General features: G+C 47.1%; 1 protein-coding gene across 13 annotated transcripts in view; it reads left to right on the top strand.

Moving 5' to 3' along the window:
- PALM2AKAP2 (PALM2 and AKAP2 fusion) overlaps positions 1–23,879 on the top strand; it is a 499,465-nt gene that overhangs the window by 448,668 nt on the left and 26,918 nt on the right. For all 13 annotated transcript variants that reach the window (XM_067040975.1, XM_067040972.1, XM_059072223.2 and 10 more), the window contains one exon: positions 17,682–20,076. In XM_067040975.1, the coding sequence (XP_066897076.1) occupies positions 17,682–20,076 (2,395 nt within the window). The remainder of the gene's footprint in view (positions 1–17,681; positions 20,077–23,879) is intronic.

Raw genomic sequence — 23,879 nt, 5'->3', positions numbered from 1 at the left:
TCAGAAATGAGACCTGAAGTGGTGGTCGGGTTCCCTTGGCATTAAGCAAAGGGAAGGAGCACATTTCTTTGTGCAAAGGCAAGTACCCTCCGTGACTCCCCGTGGCCTGCCTTACTGCTGGCTGATGTTTATCATGCAACCCCTTGCAGAGGTTCCTTCCTGGCATTCAGAGCCACAAAAGCAGTGGCCAGAAGCAGGTGACCGGCCCTTAGCTGCCCTCCTACCGAGGCTGCCCAAAGCTGTGGTCCAGCAGAGCTGGCCCGGGGCCGGACTGGGAAAGCACAGAGCTGTGGGCAAAAGAGGGGTCATATCACGTGCTCTCCCTGTTTCTGGCTAAAGCAGAATCAGAACCAGGTCAGGGTCAGGTCCTCAGTGTCAAGGGCAAGTTTCCCTTGGTTTAAACCACAAACGCAACGCTGTCTGCAACCAGGCTTAGAATCCCATGTCGTCAGTGGCATCAGTTTGCTGCACGAGGTGGGGTCAGAAGATTTGAGTGGGTCTGGCTTGAGCTTTTCAACGTGCTCCTTGGCTGCCCGCTGCGCCCTGCTCTTCATCAGGCCAGTGTCCCCGGCCCATGTCCTGATCCAGAATCTCCACTTAGTCCTGGCAGAGCAGGACACTCAGGTCAGTCATCTGGACTTACCTGGGGTCCTCTCTTCCTGCCCGAGCAAGTCAGAGTGAGTTGGATCAGAGGTCTGTTTGCTGCACAGTCTGCCTTCACATAGGACTTTGTGCTTTTGAAGAAATTTAAGGAAGGCTGTTCGTGGGTTTTCAGAGTGACTGGCAGTTCATAGTGACACTGATATGCATGATATGATGAGACCTGTGGTGTGGATGGAAGTCTAAACCTTCTAGAGCCTTCCACTGGTTCCCTTGCAATCCATAGGTACTGATTCAGTAGGATCAGACCTCTTTCCTGTTGGTAAGTGGTAGATCCTTTTGTTGAGCGTTCTTAGAGCTCACCAGGAATTTCATGGAAAGAGAACCTTTGATTGTTGGGTTTTCCTTTTTCTTCTTCAGAATTGTGAGTGTTGTCTTGGGGAAGCGAAGCCTTGCTGTATAACACCTCTTGCCTTTGAGCAGAGAAGAGCTTGGTGGGTGAACTGTAAGAGGACCTGGCTCCATGCTAAGTCCTCGTGCTGATCTCAGATGCCCAGGCCCGGCCTGAGGGCTGGGAACTGGGTGACGGGGAGTGGGGCAGGGGGGATCCCAAGGCAGCAATGGCACTGGGGCCCAGGGTTTAGGACTGCCTCCCAGAGGTATCATGCGTCCCCACCCTCCCAGCGTTCAATTTCAACATTAATGAGACGTGTGCTTTTGCTTACAGAGGACTAGATTTAGCAAACCCAAAATACTGTCTTTAAAACTCGACTCAAAGCTTTAAAATACTACTAGAATAAAACATTGATTCAAATTCTCTGAGTCCCTGTTTGTGTATGTGTCCACCTGTCTGTCTGTCTTACAGGTGGATGGGGAGGCATCTAGGTTGACTCCACTGCAAATTAAATTGAACGGAGCAAAAAAAAAAAAAAAAAAAAAAAAGACTTGTTTAGAATAATAAATCAAGTCAGCCTCCAATTCTTGTTCTCTGCTTGACTAATCAGAGCTTGGTAAACGTTTTAATGGGGTTTTCCTATGACATATCCTGTCTGTGACATAGTTCATGAAATTCTGTGGCATTTGACTCCCAAAGAGGAATTTGGTTACTCACAGAGTGTTTCACAACATTTCTGGGAATAGGCAGCTCATGGAAGGAAAATATTCATCTATAACAGTGAGTCAATTACATATCTTTGATGAAAAAGGAAGATTGTGTCATCTCACAATTGTGTAGCATGGTCGGCTCCTAAAAGTATGATATATTACAGCAAGAAAGCACAACTTCCTTGAGGGCAGGTCATGTTTGAACCACTTGTCCATCATGGCTGAGTAAAGGATTCCCTACTCACCATGGAGACGGAAATTGGAGATTGAGAGGTGTTGCAATACCTAACAAGTAGACAAGATGGTCTTTTTAAAGTCTGTGTATTTCAAGCTCAAATTTGTAACGTTTATTGATGCATGATTACTTTCAAAGATTACTTTTCCAATTATAAAAGTAATACATGCTCAATAATACATACCTTTATAAAATAAAAGTTATACGTTCCACGTCAGCTTTTCATTCTGCCTTCAGCATTGAGTTCCCCCATTCTCCAGGGTTAACCATTTAATATATTAATGTGATTCTTCCAAACAATATGTATACAAATGGTATCCTTGGCTTTGAGGCAGTGGTTTAATCTTCTCTAATCTCTCATGGTGCCATACTTCCTTTTAGTTCTTGCCCATCTCACTTTTTACATTTTTATGTACTTAATTTTTTTTCACAAGTTAATACATGCACATGGTTGAAAATTCAAAAGGTGTAGAAAGGAACACAGTGAAGAGAAGTTTACTACCTCATATGTCCAGTCCACCCCATTCCAGAGAAAACCATTGTTATCAGTTTCACATTTATCCTTTCAGGCATAGTCTATGGATATTATGTGTGTGTGTGTATGTGTGTGTATATATAATATATATATATATATATACTCATATACACATATATACAATATATATTACATATACATTATACACACCTAGAAACTAATAAAAATGTATATAAGACTATATATTCACATTCTTTTTTTGTTAACAACTAAAGTAGCATGGTATATGTACTGTCCTGTACCATCTGTCACCTAACAGTAGATCCTTGAGATTGTCTTATACCGGTTCTCATAGAGCTGGGAGCTGTACTATCCTCTTAAAGGTTGCATATACTATTCCATTTTATGAATAGTCCAGTCCCCTAATAGGTTATTTGTAGTCTTTTATTATTGCAAGCAATGTGACATTCGAGACCTTTTGATATAGGTCATTTTATACACATGCCACTATACCTGAGAATTCTTGGAAGTAGAATTACTGGGTCAAAGACGTTGCGTATTTTAAAGTTGGATACATATGCCTAATTGCCATGCAACTTCATGGAGTTGGATAAGGGTACCTCTTTCCTCCCACTCTGATAACTAACTTTCTTGGTGGAAAACTTATCTCATAATTTAGTTTTGCTTTTCTTTTCTATGAGTGGGTTTGGGAATCTTTCTGTATGTCTAAGAATAATCTATATATTTTTTGTGTGTCAACTGTTTTCCATGTCTTTTGTCCATTTTTGTGTTTGGTTTGTTGGTCTTTTTCCTACTGGTTATTAAGAGTTCTATATATATCATAAATATTAACCATAGTGCTATGAGTTACAGATATATTCTGTTTATTTCTATTTTAGCCACCATTCACTGAGTCCTTTTGCTGTAGGACAAATCCCCTACTGGTCATTGTACTTCACGTCAGCTCTCTAAGGTAGTAGTAGTTTTATATCCTTTTCACCAAAGCCCATTCTTAACCAGAACTCTGTACCCCTGTATACACAATATATTAATATAGCATCATTCCAGGTTGCCATGCAATTTTGAAAATATGCTTTCTAAAGGTTTGCATAGCATTCCATCAGTTCAGCAAATTGCAGTTTTCAGGTGCTGATTTTTATGACTACACATTTTCATCGCCTGCAGGTTTTTATTGTTCTAGACAAGATTGCAGTCAGTGCATTTCTTAAAGCTTTGTGTCCATGAAGCACCATAATGGCACCAATATTCCTGCAGAAGACAAGGCTATAGTGTCTGAGGTAGCAAGCAGAGGAACCTTTTGAGTCTATGATCCTTGTTGGAGGGACCCACAGCAGACTCAGAGTGGAAATGGGGTGCGTGTCAGGCCCTGCATCGGGGCCCTGTATTGGCAATCAGACCCTTTCCCTTACAAGGTCACCACCAGCTTCATCCGGTTCTGGAATGAAGCATACCATATATTACGATTCCAGATTCTCCTCCCTTCTAAACCCTTCTTTTTGAGCAGTATCAGAAGCAGAGGGTACACTGGGAGACCGCAGGGTGCAATGGGAAGGGAAGGGCTTGGAAGTTGGTGAACAATTTCTTTTTCTGTAGAATAATGTTTCTTACAGGAATAAATGCGATCGTGGTGTGTGACATAGCTGGGTGGTCCAAACACCCTCGTGTGTTCTTCTCATCCCTGCTCTTTGGCTTTCAGGGTCCTGAGCACCTGGGAGGTGCTGCTGAGTCTAGATTTCCTGCAGCCTTTTTTTTTTTTTCCAGCATCCTTTTAAGGGAAGTCACTATTCTCTTCTCTTCTCATCCATTTTCCCTCAATAAATTAAGGGCTGGTTATGTCTTAGTTTCCCACACTTCACTCCAATTAGAGATTCTTTCAGGTAAACAAGCTCCTATTTTAAATTGTCAATATTCCCATCACGTTCACATCTAAGCACAAATTGCTTTAAAGACCTGTCTCTCTGGGCTTCCCTGGTGGCGCAGTGGTTGAGAATCCGCCTGCCAATGCAGGGGACGCAGGTTCGTGCCCCGGTCCGGGAAGATCCCACGTGCCGAGAGCGGCTGGGCCCGTGAGCCATGGTGGGCCCGTGAGCCATGGCCGCTGCGCCTGCGCATCCGGAGCCTGTGCTCCGCAAAGGGCGGGGCCACAACAGTGAGAGGCCCGCGTGCCGAGAAAAAAAAAAAAAAAAAAGACCTGTCTCCATGCCGAGATGTGGAGCCTTTTGGAGGTGGGGCTTGGAGGAGGGACCTACCTGAAAAGTAGTGGGGGAGCGGGCAGCCTGGGGAGGAGGAAGTGGCCATGGTCACTTAGAAAGGACCTCTGGGGGTGCCAAGGCCCAAGCTTCCTTCAGTGTGTTCCTTGAATTAGGTCTCGGGGCAATTTGAAAAGCTGCAAATCTCCATCTTCCGTAGGCCCCCGAGAAGCGTGGAGAGGGAGGCTTCTCTGTGCTGACCCCACCCCTCCCTTCTTTACAGTTCCAGGCAGCAGGCTGGGTAGGATCATTTTTGAAGGCAGCCCCTCCACCTTGCCTGCTTGCATCTAGTTCCTTGTGATCTCAACAGATCCATTTTGGAACATTCTATCACGCTAATGGTACATAAATGGGATGGCTCCATTTAGCACAATAAACTCCTTCAACCAAAGAGATAAAGTTCTGACAAGGGGAATGCCTAAGACGGAGCGGAGTTCCTTCCCGGAACCCTTGAAATCTCTCTTGGCAGAAGCATCAAGCAGTTTCAAAGGAAGCAGCTGTCCCCATTTGCTGGCTGGCTTTTTCTCGACTCTGCCCGCGTCATTACCAGACTCAGAACTACCGGGGCTTCACCTCTGCCCGAGGTTCTTGCTAACGTCACAGAACAACAGAGGTCAGGAGCAGAAAGGAGGTGCATTTGGGGGCTTCACCTAGTGTGGCTCTTTAATTTTACAGACCAGAAAACTAAGACCCAGAAAAAAAAGCCTGGCCTTCCCAGGGTCATGGAGAAGCAGGCACATGGTTTCACAGACAGTCTGTTGCCGCCTGGCATTTGCTTTTTAATTTTTTCCCTTTTGATCCTTCGCATACTTCCTGGATCTGCTCTGTCCTGAACTGCCCAGGATGCCTTCCAGGGGCAGAGCCCTGCCCTGTGGGTGGGATTCCTGGCTTCCAGCCAGACCTCTGTTGCTGACCAGCTGTGTGACCCTGAAGAGGCTGCTTAGGCTGGGGCCCACCCCTCGGTGGGATGGGTGAAAATCCCCACCTTGCAGCTGGTGAAAGGAGCACAGAGAGAAGGTATGTGAGGGTGTGTGACCCAGACTGGCCCCCAGGAGGCGGCCAGTGGACCCTCACTGAGGGATGATCATAGCATTGATGACCTTCCCACCCCAGCTGCTAGGTCCTCACAAACTGCACTTTGCTTCCCAGCCAAGCAAGTTTCCAAATGACTTTTTTTCTCCCAGCGCAAGGCACCCTCAGAAACTAAAGCGGATCAGGTGGCAGCAGCCAGAGAATTAAAACGGGCAGTACACAGTTGTTTTTGTAAACTCCGAAAAACCACCCCAGGCTCAGAGCCAAGGGGGAGGAGGATGGATGCACAGCCTCGACGTATACGTGCTGCTGGATTCCGCTCTGCTCCTGCCTGTAGGGAGACCCCCCACCACCACTGCCAGCCAGTGCGGGTGGCTCAGTTCGTGCTTTTGCGGGCTCCGTCTAGCTTACCAGCTGAATTTCTCCCTTTGCCTCGGAGGATAAACCACTGTTCTGGAGCCAAGTCACTGTGACTTGGCCACAGAGTGTTTTTCCTAATTCCATCATATTTTTTGCAGCCGGAGGGAGGGGGGCATGTGTGTACGAATATGAGTGATGAGTATGCATATGTGTGTGTGCACGTGTGTGCCCGTGTGTATGTGTGAGCGTGTGTTTTGGTTTGCTAGGCCTGCCGTGGCAGCGTCCCACAAATTGGGTGGCTTAAGCAACAGAAATTTATTGTCACACGGTTTGGAAGCAAGACGTGTCAAACCCCAAGGTGTTGTCGGTGGAGTTGGCTCCATCCGAGGGCCATAGGAAGGGACGTTCCAGCCCCTCTTCTTGGCTGATGGACCCCTGACTTCTCTCTTGGCCTTTTCACATTCCTTCTAGGTACGCCTCTGTGTCTAAATCTCCTCTTCTTTTTTTTTTTTTTTTTTTTTTTTGCGGTATGCGGGCCTCTCACTGTTGTGGCCTCTCCCGTTGCGGAGCACAGGCTCCGGACGCACAGGCTCAGCGGCCATGGCTCACGGGCTTAGTTGCTCCGCGGCATGTGGGATCTTCCCGGACCAGGGCACGAACCCGTGTCTCCTGCATCGGCAGGCGGATTCTCAACCACTGCGCCACCAGGGAAGCCCCTCCTCTTCTTATAAGGACATTAGTCACATTGGATTAGGACCCACCCGAATGACATCACTTGACTTGATGACCTCTGTAGAGACCTTATGTCCAAACAAGGTCACCTTTTGAGGGACTCTGTGTTAGGACTTCAACTTATGAAGTTGGGGTGGGGGGGACCCAACTCACCTCATAACACCGTGCACGTATGTATAGGTGTGTGTATGTGCGTATGTGTAGTAAACCGTGACACCTCAGACTCCAGTCAGAAGTGTACCTATTGCTTAGATAGTAGTACTTTAAGAGCACATACAGTTTCCTCTTTTGCGAACGGGGCAGATTGAAAACACGTTTTTACACACCTCCTCATGGGGGCAGAGGGGCAGGTGTGATTATGTAGCAAGGGCCTGGGTACCACTCTTGCCTCTTGGCTCGAAAGCACCTCTTCATGGAGGGCCCTGCTCGCTTTATCATTCCTGAGCAGAGCAATGCCACCTGGGTGTGTGATTTCCCCTCCTCATTTTACTTTAGACCGTTAAGTAGTATCTTGACATGCCTTTGGCCCTACAGCAGAACATTCCGATTATTCCAAAGGGCGGCGTAACTTCAGAGTTTCCGTAGCGTAACGCTCCCTGGTGACTTGGTATCACCCAGTCACTGAAACCCCTGGATATTTCTGAATAAATTTCAGCTCATTAAAAATGTCACTTGGATGTTGTAAATAGTTGTAAAGTATAGTATACATTTAACTTCCTTTTCAAAAGAGCCTGCCTGGCCTCCATCCACCCTGATGACTCCTTCCCAGACTTGCGTTTCCGGGAGAGGCACAGGGGGTCTGCGACGCTGGGCTGCCACCGTCTTTGAGCTGCTCGCCTGCTTCACCAGGACAGACTGGTCCCAAACTGACCCCAAATAGATTGCCCCACAGGACCATGGTTGGCATTTGTCCTCCTCTTTCTATTCAGTTTACTGTGAATCTCAGTTCTCTTTGTCCTTTCTAAAATCTTACTGAAGAAAATGAGTTCTGCATGGCCCTGGAATTCTGATTGGCTTTCCATTCAGCCAGAATCCTAAATGATGCCCCAGACTTTCCAGGTCAGCCCAGAGTTCCGGGGGACCAGGTGGGTGGAGCCTCGTCCACTCTGGGGCAGCTCTGGGAACCACTCATTAACACGCCATGTGCCTGAGGTGCTAGGGGTCTGAATCTATGGCAAAAGAGTGAGGGATATATTTGTGGCATTTATGTCTCCCCAGGGCACATGTGGGTCTGTTTTCTTTGTGGCAGAAGATGCTAGTTAGCCCTGAGAAAGGAAAAACCACTTCCCCCAGAGAGTCCTGGAAATTAGAGCCTCATCCCGGTCTGCAAATTCTGTCCCACTTCAGCATGGGACACAATGTAACCATTTAAAATATATCTGACCACCACCATGAAAGGACATAAAAAGTGCTTGTGAGATAATGTGAAGTGAAAAAAAGTTGGCTGCAAATTGCATATAGTGTGATCTCAACTCGATTAAATACATGTTTCCAAAAAGGACACTGCATGAATGCAGTAAACCCTTAACTGCTTTCCTCTGTGTGGAGGGAGGATGAGTAACTTTTATCTTCCAAATTTTCTACAGTGAGCATTTATTATTTCACACACACATATAGAAGCTGTCCTAAAAAGTTCATTTAACTGGCTGAAGTCCATTTAACTGGATCTTCGGGATCCGTCAGGTCTTTTTTGCTGCCTTTAGCATCACCAGGATATTAATTCCCTGCCTGCCCAAGGCCCATCTCTGACTTTCCAAGAAGACAGCCCTAACTGGTTCATCTCAGCACCACTAAGCTCCCACCTGCCCACGCAGCCCTGGGCGCCAGGCGTGAACGAGAGCTGCTTCTGGCTGGCCGGCTGCTGCCCTCCAGGCTCGGGCCAGCTAGGGAGGGGCTGGGTCTCTTTGAAGGGGGTTAAAGTCCTTCTTTGTGTGAATGCCTTTGTGGGAGCAGAAGCGGGCCAGCTGTGACTTCACAGTCTTCTGTCAGGAGGCTCAGAAGGAATTTGTCCAGCTTGAGCCGGGGCGCAGGGTACTGCCTGGAAAAAGAGGCGATTCTGACTGGGGACGTGTGAAGTGGGCGCTCCGGGCAGGGTAAGCTGAGTCTGCTGACCTAGCTTAGGGTCCTTTGCTTTCTAATCTGGAAGGAGAGGGTTCCCTCGTGAGGCCAGAGTCTTTGTGGAGGAGGGACTCAGAGTGGGGACTTCGGGGCTACGCTGTGGACGCCTTTCCTGCTGGAGAGAGAGTGGGCAGCCGGCCTCAGACGGGACACTTGCTTCTCTTCTTGCTGATAATCTTGTCAGACTCCCAGCTTTCATGCTAAAGAGCAGAGCGGGAGCTCCCCACCACACATACAGTGCAGGCAAAGATGCAAAGGTGCACACATCGTCTTTGCCAGATAATGCTTTGAAGATGGTGCATGAGTGTGTGTCTGTGTGTGTGTGTGTGTCTGTGTCCTTTTCCGCAGCAGAACCAAGTGACGTAGCTGTGCTGGTTACGGGTTTTCTTGTTATCACCTTGTATGTAGTTAATCTACAAGCCCTTGTTGTAGAACTTACCACGTTCACGGAGTGGCCTGGGGCTTCTGGGGGAACGTGTGTGCCCGTCTCCTGTGGGACCCAGGGCCATGGGAAGAGAAGCTCGTCAGCTCTGTTCCTAAGTACAGACTCATCTGTGGACAAGGAGTTAATCTCAAAAGCCTCTGGCACCGTTTTCTCTTTTCTCCTGGCTCTGCTTCCACATACTGGATTTTTCCCGGGTCCATGGTGGAGCCCAGCTTTTGCTCTCTGCCATTACCGGTTGTCCAGGCATGAATCCAAGATCCTGAACTATTTTAAAAGCAAGAAGGACACAGCTAAGTTATAAAGAACTGAAACCAGGCTTTCTTTTGCTTTCAGCAGAATCAGTTACCCCAGAAATTTCAGGCTGCGGGAGCCAGAGTTCCCTCTGTGGCCTTGACCTTGGTTTATTCTGGAGGTGGGGACTGTCCTGTAAAATAGCTTCACAGTGAAAAAAGGGCCTTTGGTGGGAAGAGCATCTCAGGACTCCTTGATAGAGCATGGGGTGTACTGCATCGAGGAAGAAGCGAAACTTGCCTTTCTTGGAGCTGAAATGAGGCATCTCTCCTCATCTAGGGGAAACCCTGAAATCTCCCAGTGGTTCTCAATCCCTTTGGTGGGGAATGGATCTCCAAGTGACTGAAAGAAACAAGCTTTTCACCAGTGGCTGCAGAAAAGGCAACAGCTTCCTTCCTCACCTCCTCCCATCACACCTCCATCACACACACACCCTCTTTAGTTTCTTTCAGAGAGAGCCTAAACTGTAAATGTGTTCATCAAACCACACCTTAACAGTTTCCACATGTGCAGCCTCACATCTGAGCCACTGACTTTTCAGTGGATGCTATTAATAGGGCAGGCTGTGGTGCTGGGGAGACTCCCTTCTGTTACAAAGGGACCACTTCTTCACCAGGATCGTGAGTGAGTCAAGACATAGGCCAGCCTTGTTTCCAGTGGAAGGGGTTTCCAGAAGTGTTTTCATCCCATCGTCAGCAAGCCTGTACCTGAGGCCTAAGCCAGAGAGAATGGCAGGAGGGTGATTGCTGTGCTGACCAATACCATAGAAGCTCTCAGAAAGAAGGGCTGGGCCTGTAAGAAGAACGGGAAGCTCTTTTTAAACTTTTTTTTTTTTTTTTTTTTTAAATAATCTTCTTTTAGGGCTTCCCTGGTGGCACAGTGCTTGAGAGTCCGCCTGCCGATGCAGGGGACACGGGTTTGTGCCCCGGTCCGGGAAGATCCTACATTCCGTGGAGCGGCTGGACCCGTGAGCCATGGCTGCTGAGCTTGCGCGTCCAGAGCCTGTGCTCCGCAACGGGAGAGGCCACAAAAGTGAGAGGCCCGTGTACCGCAAAAAAAAAAAAAAAAAATCATCATCATCATCTTCTTTTAAAATTTATTTATTTTATTTTTGGCTGCATTGGGTCTTTGTTGCTGCTCGCGGGCTCTCTCTAGCTGAGGCGAGCGGGGGCTCCTCTTCACTGTGGTGCGCGGGCTTCTCACTGCGATGGCTTCTCTTGTTGTGAACTACGGGCTCTAGGTGTGCGGGCTTCAGTAGTCGTGGCTCACGGGCTCAGTAGTTGTGGCTCACCGGCTCTAGAGCACAGGCTCGGTAGTTGTGGCGCACGGGCTCAGTTGCTCCGCGGCATGTGGGATCTTCCCGGACCAGGGCGCGAACCTGTGTCCCCTGCATCGGCAGGCGGACCCCTAGCCACTGCACCACCAGGGAAGCTCAGGAAGCTCTTTTTAGAACCGTCTGAGTCACATTTAGTGGTAATGGCTTCATGGCAGGAGGAAGGAAACCCCAGAGATGTTGTGAGTGTTATTCCCCTTTATTGAGGGTCACGTCATTACCCCTGAGCCCGTCTGGTCTAATTTTAGCTTTAACTACCCCAGAGCGCTGAGGCTTTTTAGGTCTGCCTCTCATCAGCCGGGAAGGGTCTCTGGCCTCCTTGGGGAGTGGCCCGCCTCCTGGCTTCCCACGATCAACACCAGCCTTTGGTTCTGCAGGCCGGAAGAAGCTCTGCTGGGGAGTGGGAAGGAAGTTCTGCCTGGGACTGGAATGTGGTCCAGGTTATCACTGGGGTCACGCCCCTGCACTTCCTGGCCTGGAGGCCCGAAGCCCAACAAAGGAAGCAAGCCATCCTCAGACATTCCCACCCTCTGTGCCTTCACCGGGCTGGGTGGAAGGGACCACTCAGAGTCCCAGCGGCTTCTCTAGTAGGGGTGGGCTGGGAGGGGAGCCCCCTTCATACAATCTTTTCAGCCTACACCATCTGCCACCCTGAGCAGGGTGGGAAATTTCTTTCCAGTTACTGTTGGAGCAGTCCATCTAAAGATAGCTCTATGCTGTCTTTATGTGACTCTGTCTTCTCTCCTTCCAAGGCTGTAAGTTCCTTGCTGCAGCGTGGGGACCACCCCAGAGTCCTAGGGGACCTCCCATGGCCCCGGCACAGGGCTTGTCACTCTACAGGTTCTCAGGACACGCCTCTCCTTGCAGGAATGCACTTTGACCTTTTCAGCCTCCGTGCTCCCTTTCCACACTCCTCGGGTTCCCTTGGTCTGGGGAGTCCATCTCGCCCAGACCTCCCGACTGTGGCTTTACCCCGTCCCTCCAAGGCTGGTGAAATTCAGCAGACCCGTGCGGGCATCTTGCAGGTGTCTAAGCATCATTCCCCCGGCCAGGTTGCACCCTCTCCTCCCATCTGCTTTCATGATGGAAACTTCAGCCAGAAAGTAAAGAGTCCTGCACGAACCTTCCTAAAGACAGCCATGCATGGCCTGTGGAACACAGCAGCTGTGCCCTAAAAACTCGACTTAGGAAAGAGAGGGAGGACAAGAAAGAAAAACAGAGATGCCCTCTGGTTTGACAGCTACAAGGACGTTTTCTTTCATCGCCGTGCCCCTGTTCCTAGGCCAAGAATGAGTTTGTATTTTTGGTGGAACCTAAAAATAACTGGATTAAAGGGTCAGGTCACCTATTACCTAGGGAAACGCATTTCTAATTTAAATATTGTGGCTTTAGTAGGAAGTAATCTGGGTTATTCAGAGCAGAGAAACCTGCTCGTGCAGCAGGCGCCTGATGTTTGAATAATTGGGGTCACACGGTGCATTTAGGCTAGGAGACTGGGAAGTCGGTGACAGACATTGTCAAGAGCAGGGTAGGGAGGTAGGGAAGAGGCAAACAGCAGACACGTGAAGTTAGCAGAAGCTTCTGCTTCTCGCTTGACCTTGTAGCAAAGGACACCTTTCTGGAGTCTCCCTGGGCCGAGCCAGACCTGCTAAGGAAAATGCATTTCCTTCAAGTTCTTTCTATGCTTGATGCACCTAGCTGCAGGCCCAGGTACCCTGGGAATATAGAGCACCCTGCCGTCCATGACCTAAGACGGGCAGGCGTCAGGGCCCTGATGTGTTTTTTTCTGGGCAAATAAATCAAACAGGCTTCTAGAATGCCACCTGTGCTGCTGACTCTGGTGCTGGGGAGGAGTTGCAGCCTTGTCCATTGCCATGACTGGGATGATGTGAGATTTAGTATTTTGCCTCTGGGGTGTCATCAGAGGACCCCCCTTCAGAGGCCAAATTCCCACAGTGAGCAAGAGGTCAGCATCTCCATTTCTAGCTGGAGGGTCCTGCAGGTGGAGCAGAAGGTAGGAACTGAAACTCTGCTCCGGGGAGTCTGTCTCTTGTCCATTCTGAATAAGGAGGGGAAAGGGGCCCTTGACTTCTGAAGCCAAATTGTGAATCTTACGCGACTTCTGGAGATTGAAGTGTGCAGACCATCAGCCAGAAAAGCCGAGTAAATGCTCTTCAGATCCATCCACCTTCTTAAGACTTCCCTTGTAGTTCTGGAAGCTTCCAGTCATCGAGAATATCTTTTGAGATACTGGGATAGAATTAGGAAGAACTGGCCTTCAAGTCCTGGCTGTGCCACTTACTAGCCAGGGGACCCTGGGAAGTCTCTGGAGTTCTCTGAACCTTTTATTCTCACCTTAATTATGCCAATTAGCAAAAGCCTCAGGGGCCCTTGGGAGTTAGAGCTAAACTCCAGGAGGAAGGCAGGCACCTGTGGAAGGTGGGATTTCTGATTAGATCCTGGCTGAACACTCTTGGAGTATATACTCCGGATTAGGATGGCTGTCTCCTCTGGAATGTAATTTAAACTAATTTCAGACACACACAGCTATTTTACATTGTGTCTGCTTGAGTATTTTAAAGTAAATGGTAGACATCCTGACCAGCTGTTAGCTATTCTGGGAAGCCAGGAGGCCGGCAGGTATTATGTGCCAGATTGTTAGGGCTCCACCTGGAGGGTTAGCCGGGGCCATCCAAGGATCTCCCACCCACCCCTTAGCACCCTGTTTTTTCTCTGACCTTCGAAAACCCAGTTTGGTGGTTCTTTCGTATCTTCCTGCTTTTTGCATTGGGGCCTAGTCTATTTCAGAAAAGACTTAAAAATACATTTAATGAACGTGCATTTTGTCTGAATCGGGAATCAAGCTTACCTTATCTGAAACACGGAGAAAATTCTGGTCTTTCTTATCTTCAGAGGGAGCAATAAGTATTTGTTGGTTTAAACATGACATCACTTAATGACGTCAAACGCAGACTCGTGCCAGATCCTCGCACGGTGGGGATCCCAGCCCACTTTCATTCGCCTGGTATAGTTACAGCGGCTTTGATCACATCGGGCCATCCTGCACAAAGGTAAATTCTTCCTGCTGAGACAGAACTCAGGAATTTGCTCATTGGTTATAATTGTTCCCCTAACTTTACAAAAACTCAGGACCTCTGAGACAGGACTGTAAATCAGCAATGCGGAGCTGCTGATCTCTTTAAGGACTTCTACCCTGATTAGGGTTTAGAGCTGCTGCTCCCTGAGGTCGATAGAACCGAGTCTCAATAAGAATTTTCTGAATTAGTGGAAAGGATCTGGGGCCCCCACGTAACTAACAGGAAGGAGAGCCTCTTTCCTGTTTATACCCTCCAGTGTCTAGATTTTTTTTTTTAAGGTATTGGAAAGGAATCACCTCAGATTACACTGAGACTCCAAACGTTGCCTGTAATTAGCATTTTAAAAATATTTGACACGTCGCAGACACAACTCATCATTTCTGACTCAAGGATAAAGTTAGTTTTCTTGACTGCAAAAATGCACTGTGAGTTGCTGTTCTCAGATATTTAAACTTTTGAATTGGGACAGTTGTTGCTAGTTCAGAAAGTATCCTTGGAAAAAAGTTGATACAGTTTTTTCAGTTCTTAAAAAAAAAAAAAAAAAAAAGCCATAGGGCATCAGCTCCTGCATCCTCCAACACTGGGACTGGGAAGCATCCAGGAGAAAGGGACAAGCTGACCAAGTTTTTCTCCAGGATGCTGTGGAGATAGGCTCAGTTACTCCAGTCTCTGTGATCAGCAACAAGACATTAACATAGGCAAGTTCTTCACTTCACCTGACCAGACTAAGTAAACCCCAAAATAGACTTACAGCTTCCTAGGAAGTATGGGAAATCCAGTTTTTGTTAAGAAAAAGGGTGTTGTCTCCTGGAATTTATTGTTGCCCTTAATTGCGCCATGCCCTACAGAGCAAGGCTCCTGCATTTTTAATGAATGAATCAAGGACTAAATTATCTATAGAATTAATTATTTGCCTTTTAGCTTCTTTTAACATTACATTGCCCTCTTTCCTCTCATGTCAACTATTGTAAAGTGTTTTCCATTTCAGTAGAGCAATGATTTTTAACCATATTTCAATCTCAGCAGCTTCCTACTATTTTTCTATTCCACTCCCCCCCCCAAAAAAAAGCCAAAAGAGATAGAAGGAAAGCTGTATTATTCCCGTGAAGAATATTAGCAGAGAATCATTGGCCAAATGAGGCCAGGGGTTGGGGAGTGGTTCAGTAGTCTGACTTCACCATAGTAATACCGCGTCTCTTTTTGTTGGTCAGCTTATTCCATTAATCACTTTCCATGGGGTAGGCTAATTTTGACCTAGGTTTTCTTGAAGACTGAATGGCAGCCAGTAAGTTTTAGGCATTCAAATTTCCTGTAATTCTTCAATGACATAGAAGTTACTGAATCTCCTTACCAAAAGAAAGTTTAGTTAACTTTTTTTAAAGGACAGTAGCAACATTTTTGCCATGCCTCTTTAGTTCATCTAAAGACAAAAGAGCCACTAGTTAACAGTGGTCAAAAATGAAGTAAAAACAAAATAAAGATAGTGGAAGTTATAAATATTAAGTACCAGACTTTGACAAAGACCAGATCAAGGCTGGAAGATCCTTTGAGACCAGAAGGTGCTGACAAAGAAGTGTAATATTCATTATTGTTGCCTATTTCTAAGGAAGGAATTTATATTACTTGATTGATTTTAAGTCTAAAGAGGAATGTGGGAAACACAGTGAAGGAAACCCCCAGTTCATGGGTAACCTTCCAGTTCATGGATGACCATGAGAGTTCTTCAACATTCTGACAGCAATGCACGTAGCATGAACGTCCACATTTTTCTTGGTATTATGAACAAATCCATAACTGTTCGCTTTCCTTGAAAGGATTTTTAAATTAATCCCCTGAGAATCATCCTAAGGTGGTGTTTTAATATTATGTTCTAAGCCTTTAACAATGTTTAAATTTAAATAAAGGAAAATTATACCGTATTGCAATTTTGCATTGTGTTAAGTCAGTAATCCAGGCACCCTATAGACCTGAGACTTGAAACAAAGCTGATAAAAGTGTTAGTGAAATCCTTGAGGCGAACTCAAATTAAGCTCACAACTTACCGCTGAATTATCTGAGACAAACCAGAGTCCTTTGGTATGAAAAAAAAAATCCTAGAGTTTGAAAATTAATCTTAACTAATGTCAAATAAAGTGACATGGGATTGATAACTGATGAAAAATATGATGCATTTAAAAACATTAAGAAAATGTAGTTTTTTTATTTAAACGCAAAATTGGAGCTGTCACATACAAAGCATTTTAGGAACTAGATGGGAGGGGCCACCATCCGCTAGCTTTTCACTCCTTAACCAAGGAGCATTGTTTTGAGAACAGAACTGTGTGGTCAGTGGCTTGGGTTCTGTGTTTATAATGCACATGGGTCAGTTACAGCCACGCAGTGTGGCACTGAAGCTCTTAAGGGGCTGTTGAAGAGATCTACTGTTTTCCAATATTTTATTTTGGAAAAATTTTTCAAAAAGTTTCCTGTCTACAGAATAATTGCATTACATCTGGCTGAGAATCATGTTTTCAAGATTTGTTCCTGCCAAACAGCCTTCTTTTTATAGTTGGGGACATACAAATAGTTCTGTTACATTTCTGCAGAAATTTGCTATGAAATTTTTTGAAAAATTCTGATACAATTATTATATAATCTCTTCCACTTTAGAAATCATTTGAGCAATGTCATCAGATGATCCAAATCCTAATTTACTTTAAAAATATTTATTTATTTTATTTATTATTTATTTAGGCTGCACTAGGTCTTAGTTGCGGCACTCGGGATCTTTGTTGTGGCATGTTTAGTTGCGGCATGCGGGATCTTTAGTTGCGGCATGCAGGCTTCTTAGTTGCGGCATGCATGTGTGATCTAGTTCCCCAACCAGGGATAGAACCCAGGCCCCTGCCTTGGGAGCACGGAGTCTTACCCACTGGACCACCAGGGAAGTCCCCCTAATTTAATTTTAAATGTAAAAATGGGGCTAGCATTTATTGAAAGTTCTCTGGACACCAGGTAAACGAAATGGAGTCTGTAAAGTTGAGAAAGTTTAGGTAACCATCACTGCAACGAAATGAATATATAAAGGATTTTTTTAAAAAGATTTATTTATTCATTTTATATTTTATTATTACTGCGTTGGGTCTTTGTTGCTGCACACGGGGTTTCTCTGGTTGCAGTGAGCGGGGGCTACTCTTCGTTGCAGTGTGTGGACTTCACATTGCGGTGGCTTCTCTTGTTGCAGAGTGCAGGCTTGAGGCACGCAGGCTTCAGTAGTTGTGGCACGCGGGCTTCAGTAGTTGTGGCTCGCGGGCTCTAGAGCGCAGGCTCAGTAGTTGTGGTGCCTGGGCTTAGTTGCTCCGCGGCATGTGGGATCTTCCCGGACCAGGGCTTGAACTCGTGTCCCCTGCATTGGCAGGCGGATTCTTAACCACTGCGCCACCAGGGGAGTCCTATATGAAGGATTTTTTAGAAGAGAAACTTCTATTCAAAAGATCCTGTCATTGTGGTTTCAGTTTCCCTTCCAGTTAGTTATCAGCTAGTGTCTGAACTTCATATCCATAAGCGATGTGGTCTCTAACCCTGACTTCTGTATTCTCTTTTTTCCAGAAGGCTCCCGAGCTTTCCGAGGATGATATCCGGCTAAAAAACGAGAGAGATAACTGTAGTGGCAATCCCCTGGAGCCTGCCACCAGCTCTCTTCCCCCAGATCACAAAAACATGGAAATTGAGGTCACTGTTGCAGAATGTAAGAGTGTTTCCGGAATCACCTCGACCCCACATTCCATGGACCACCCCTCCCCTTTCTACTCACCCCCCCACAATGGCCTCCTCGCTGATCACCATGAATCTCTGGATAATGATGTGGCCAGAGAGATCCGATATCTAGACGAGGTGCTGGAGGCCAGCTGCTCTGATTCTGCCGTGGACGGAACCTACAACGGCACGTCTTCCCCAGAGCCTGGAGCAGCCATCTTGGTGGGCAGCCCAAGCCCACCTGCCCACACGGCCGTCCAGCCGGAACCCACCGAGGGAATGGCTGGCAGGCAGGCTCCCCCTCCCCTTGAGCTCCATCAGAGCACCTCTGACACCGTGGCAGAGGGTGAAAGAGCCAACGGCCGCCCCCCTGAGCAGCCCAGAGACCTGCTGGGGAGCAGCCTGCAGGTGCCCGTGAGCCCCAGCTCCTCCACCAGCTCGCGATGTTCCTCCCGAGACGGAGAGTTCACGCTCACCACGCTGAAGAAGGAAGCCAAGTTCGAGCTGCGTGCCTTCCACGAGGACAAGAAGCCCTCCAAGCTCTTTGAGGACGACGAGAGTGAGAAAGAACAGTACTGCGTCAGGAAAGTGAGGCCTTCAGAAGAGATGCTGGAGCTGGAAAAGGAGAGGCGGGAACTCATCCGGAGTCAGGCCGTGAAAAAGAATCCTGGCATCGCCGCCAAATGGTGGAACCCTCCGCAGGAAAAGACCATTGAGGAGCAGCTGAACGAGGAACATCTGGAGTCGCACAAAAAGTACAAGGAACGCAAGGAGAGGAGGGCCCAGCAAGAGCAGCTGCTGATACAGCGGCAGCAGGCCTCACCGCAGCTCTGCACGGCCCCTACGTCCTCTCGAGAACGTTCCAGCGTGACTGACAGCGCAAAGGAGGACATCGTCACGGAGCAGATAGACTTCTCCGCGGCTCGCAAACAGTTCCAGCTGATGGAGAATTCCAGGCAAACAGTGGCCAAGGGCCAGAGTACACCCAGGCTCTTCTCCATCAAGCCCTTCTACAGACCTCTGGGGCCAGTCAACCCAGACAAGACACTGACCATCTCGAGACCGGCTTCTGTCGGGGGACCTCCCGAAGACTCCTCAGCAGCCAAGGGACAGAAAGCCCACTGTGCCCCGGAGAGCCAGTCTTCTGGAGGAGGGGGCCAGGGCAGCACAGCTCCTCAGGGGAAGGAAGGGCCGTACAGTGAGCCCTCCAAACGCGGGCCCTTATCTAAACTGTGGGCAGAGGACGGCGAGTTTACAAGTGCCCGGGCTGTCCTCACCATGGTCAAGGATGACGAACCTGGGATTTTGGATCAGTTTTCAAGGTCAGTCAATGTCTCTTTGACTCAAGAGGAACTTGACTCCGGCTTGGATGAGCTGTCGGTGAGGTCCCAGGATACCACCGTCCTGGAGACCCTGTCCAATGACTTCAGCATGGACAACATCAGTGACAGTGGGGCCTCCAACGAGACAACCAATGCTCTCCAGGAAAATTTGCTGGCTGATTTTTCTCTGCCGCAGACTCCCCAAACTGACAACCCTTCAGAGGGCCGAGGAGAAGGTGTCTCCAAGTCATTCAGCGATCATGGTTTCTATTCCCCTTCGTCCACGCTGGGAGACTCTCCGTTGGTTGAGGACCCCTTGGAATATCAGGCTGGTCTCCTGGTGCAGAATGCCATTCAACAAGCCATAGCTGAGCAAGTGGACAGAGCTGTGTCTGAAACCAACAAGGGTGGAGGAGAACAGCAGGGGCCTCAAGCAAGTCTGGAGGAAGCTGGAACTGGGGCTGCCAGCTCAGAGAAGCCTCAGAGCATGTTTGAACCACCTCAGGTGTCCTCCCCTGTTCAAGAGAAAAGGGATGTATTGCCAAAGGTTCCGCCTACTGAAGACAGGGAGCTCAGGGAAAGGGGGCCCTCCCAGCCGCTGCCGGCAGTGCAGACCGGTGGCCCAATAAACATGGAGGAGACCAGACTGGAAGGGAGCTACTTCAGCAAGTACTCAGAGGCAGCTGAGTTGAGAAGCACGGCCTCGCTCCTGGCCACTCAAGAGTCCGATGTGATGGTTGGGCCCTTCAAGCTGAGGTCCAGGAAGCAGCGGACTTTGTCCATGATCGAGGAGGAGATCCGAGCAGCCCAAGAAAGGGAAGAGGAGCTGAAGAGGCAGAGACAAGTCTTGCAGAGTACCCAGAGCCCCAAGGCAAAGAATGCCCCATCCCTGCCCTCCCGAACATCGTGCTACAAAACTGCTCCAGGTAAGTGAAGTGCCGCGGACCAGAGACAGACGCTGCAGAAATCGGTGTTGCTGATTCCAGCTTTCAGGGCTGTATATATGTGGACTCTCCTCTGTGTGTGGCTGGAATCCGTGTCCGGGGGACACTGGAACGGGGATTTCAGTGTTCGGAGACACACATTGGGAGTGTCCTCTGGAGGAACCCTGAGCCTAGACGGGGTTTGCCATTTCCCAAAGGATGTGATAGCTCCTTTCTTGTCCTTCTGCTGTGGTCTTGGTTTACTGTGGAGAATTGTTCTCTTTTATTGTTCTCTCTTGGCTGAGGGAGAGGCTATGTGTGGCACAGACCCAGAGTCGGCCCTTGGGCGGACTGTATTGACGTCAGTATCTGCAGTTAAATCAAACCTATCTGATTTGGGGATGTCTTCTCCTAACCCCTTCTGAATGCTGAGTGTCTTCCCAGCAATGACAGTTATGGGTTGGTGTTGCAGATTGACCCATAGAAGATGTTTTTGTCCATCTTCCGTATAATTGATCTTTATGGATTTGTCATTCTTTGAGTCTTTCTTTAAGTCACCATAAAGCAACTGCTTTGGAATCAAGGTGGTCTCATCTATTTGTGTCCTGTGACCCTTTTGGAGAAGTAGAGTTACTATATGTAAAGACAGTCCTCTAATCTCCCCCCATTGCCTGGACAGTCCCTATCTTGAATGCTTTTTATAGATGGTTGATGTTAATTACAGTGGTAATTATTGTTGCTACTATTATGGATAACACTGTGATGAGTAATTTTTATTTCTCATTTGGACATGATGGCACTTGGGGAACCACACATCCTACCGAAGAGAAGAGCTGCTCAAGGTGTGGTCCAAGCTAGTTCATGACTATTCCTGATCCGTGCTATGTACAGACATAGGGAGTAAACATTTGAAAACTCTTGGAGCAATTTGATAGTGTCCTCAAATGAAAGTGTGGGATTTTGTATTTTTTTTAATGGATGGTCCATAATAGATTGGGCAGAAAAACTGTTCCTTCACTAGAGATAATTGAAGAAGTATTGCCTTAACATATAATTACTGGCATTTATCGTGATCCATCCAGATCTTGAGCCCATTGACAGTTGGCTTCCATCAAATCTATAATAACACAAGTTAACTGTTCCCATTATTAACTTTAAATTTGAAATAATCTCAGAGCTAAAGGAAAGTTCCCTAGTTAAATACAAATATCTTTTTTTATTCTGAATTAGGAGTAAATTGCCAACATGATGCTTGATCACCCCCAGTTTTGTAGAATGTCCCTCAGTTTGGGTTTGTCTGATGTTTTCACATGATTATGTTCAGGTTATGCATGTTTGGTAGGAATACCACAGAACTGATGCTTATTCTTCTTACAGCATCCAGTCAGGTGGTACATGGTGTCAGTTTGTGCCATTACAGGGACAGATGTTAACTTTTTTCACATGATACTAATTTTGATCTCTTGATTGAGGGCTTCTGTACAATAGTTACTTTTTGCCTTTGTAATTAACAAATATTTTGTGGTGAGATGCTTTGGTACCACATAATCTTAATACCACTCCTCTTCAGACTTTAAATCTATCTATCTATCTATTTATTTATCTATCTATCTATCTATCTATCTATGACAGGTGGTCTCATGGATTCCTATTATATTTAGTGGGTTATAATCCATTTCTATTGTTATTTTTATCCTTAATTGTTCAAATATAGTTCACAGGAGCCCTTTTAGGCTAACTTCAGTGTCCTTTTGACATGTCCCCATTTTTCTCTGGGCACATCTTTACTTTCTGGTGCCACAAGATGTTCCAATCTCATCTTATACTTTCCTAACCCTGAAATCAGCCTTTTCAACAAAGAGCACTAGTTCCTTTTAGTGGAGAATGGTATTTAGAAACCAAAGTCTGAGAGTTTGATGTGCTCGTTGCTGTTGGATAGGCACTGCTCTCAGGCACTCTCAATGGTCAGAATGAGAGAATATATACGCAGTCTATCTATCTGTCAATTGACTGATTAATCAATCTATCTACCTACCTATCTTGAAAACCATGAGCTCACCCTGATACCTTTAATTCTACTCTAATACCACTGGGTTCATTTTCTCTGTTTCCATATTTGTAACCTCCTCCTTGACAACAAGGTACCTGGTTCCTGTTATCCTCCATATATTTATTATTTGATCAAACCCCTCCCCCCTTATGGAACCAATCTACTATTTTCCTCACCAAACATGGGTTCAAGTGTCACTTTCTGGGTGGCAACTGCTATTTCCTGTCACCAACACCCTCTTCACCCAGCTTGGGCTCCAACACCCTGTGCTGGGTCACCTGTCTCCCTTCCCACCCTGCTCTGGCTCTAGCACACCACTCTGGGCCACTGGGGTTCCTCCCACCCTCCCTGCAGACACTCATGTTGTTCAGCCCCACCTAACAGCTTTTGGACTAAATTATTCAGGAAGGAAAGGGAAGGGAGCAGGAAGAGGGATAGCATGGTGACTTTCTTGATATGTTTTTTAATGCCTTCAGGTCATGGAGCAATGGCCAGCTGAGTGTTTGAGGCAAAGAACACTTTCAAAAGAGGCTATTTGTCTATGCTTAACAGTGACTGGTTGGCTTTCCCCAAAGATCTGTACTTGTCGAGTTCACTTTGAAGTCTTGTTGTGGGCTGGCTTGGCACAGAGATGCCAGCTGGGCTTTCTGTATGGTATCTCCTAAAAAAAGTTTTGGTACCACTTGAATTCAGGCCAGTCTGGGGAGCCTGCTTCACAAGTAAGTGATTGTAAAGGGCCTGCATAAGAGCCTGCAGCCTCACTGGTGGAGGAAGTTTCTGCAGGCATCTCAGCAACTTCTGCTCACATGGCAAGCAGATTCCATGGCTCTCGTATCAGTTACAGCTGGCTCCACCTACCTAGCCCTCCCTTTATATTATTTCATTATAGAGCCTTCTCTACACTGCAAATGCTCAGTGGTATTTTCAGTTTTCTTCACTCCATCTCTAATTAAACCCCTTAAACCATATTGCTCCATACTTTACTTCTAGCACACAAATAAAAATTCAGACATCTCAACACTTTCCTCTAGTTCCCTGACCTGCTGTGGTCCGTCAGGCTTCCCGCCAGGCTTAAAACAGGACAGAGTCCTAATGTTTGCCTTCAGCCTCCCAGTAGCCCCATACCGATTTCCCCCGTACTTCCTCCTATGCTAATGCTGATCTCCTCCCCCATATCCCATCCCCATAGGCTTGATCTTTGCTCCTTTAGTAAGATGGTAGTTGATCCATGCAAGTCTGCACCCTGCTGGGGTCTGGTCGTCACACTGACCACAGTCATGATAACGTGTGTGCAGCTCATTTCTTCACATTTACCTCCAGAACATTGAAAGTAGGTGGCAGGGCTTCTCAGAATTACAACCTGGATTGAAAGAAGCTGAATGCAAAAGGTAGTTTTTTTCTATCCATGCCTGGAAACATTTAGAGTAATGCTTAGCCAGCCAGCTTCCAAGTTCGTATCAGGAAGGAGGCTGACACATCACTCTGAGCAGCCAAACCGCACCTTTCATGGCCAGGGTCAGAACTGCTGGCTCCAACTCTGGTTTTGTGAATGGAGATGTTGCTGAGTTCCTACTGTACTACTCCCCATTTCATGCCAGTAGAGGTGACTCAGCTGGGTCATTGCATGACACAGAGTGACAATTTGATATTAGGTGATGAAAAATATAATTTTTAACATCTCCTCTGGTAGAAGTTATGCTGGTGACATGTTGGAATCCTGAAATCTTAAGGCAAGTAAAATCCACTGAGAGCCAAG

This window comes from Kogia breviceps, chromosome 8, assembly GCF_026419965.1.
Source record: "Kogia breviceps isolate mKogBre1 chromosome 8, mKogBre1 haplotype 1, whole genome shotgun sequence".
In the NCBI taxonomy this organism is placed as follows: Eukaryota; Metazoa; Chordata; class Mammalia; order Artiodactyla; family Physeteridae; genus Kogia; species Kogia breviceps.
This window is presented reverse-complemented; position numbering and strand designations above follow the sequence as displayed.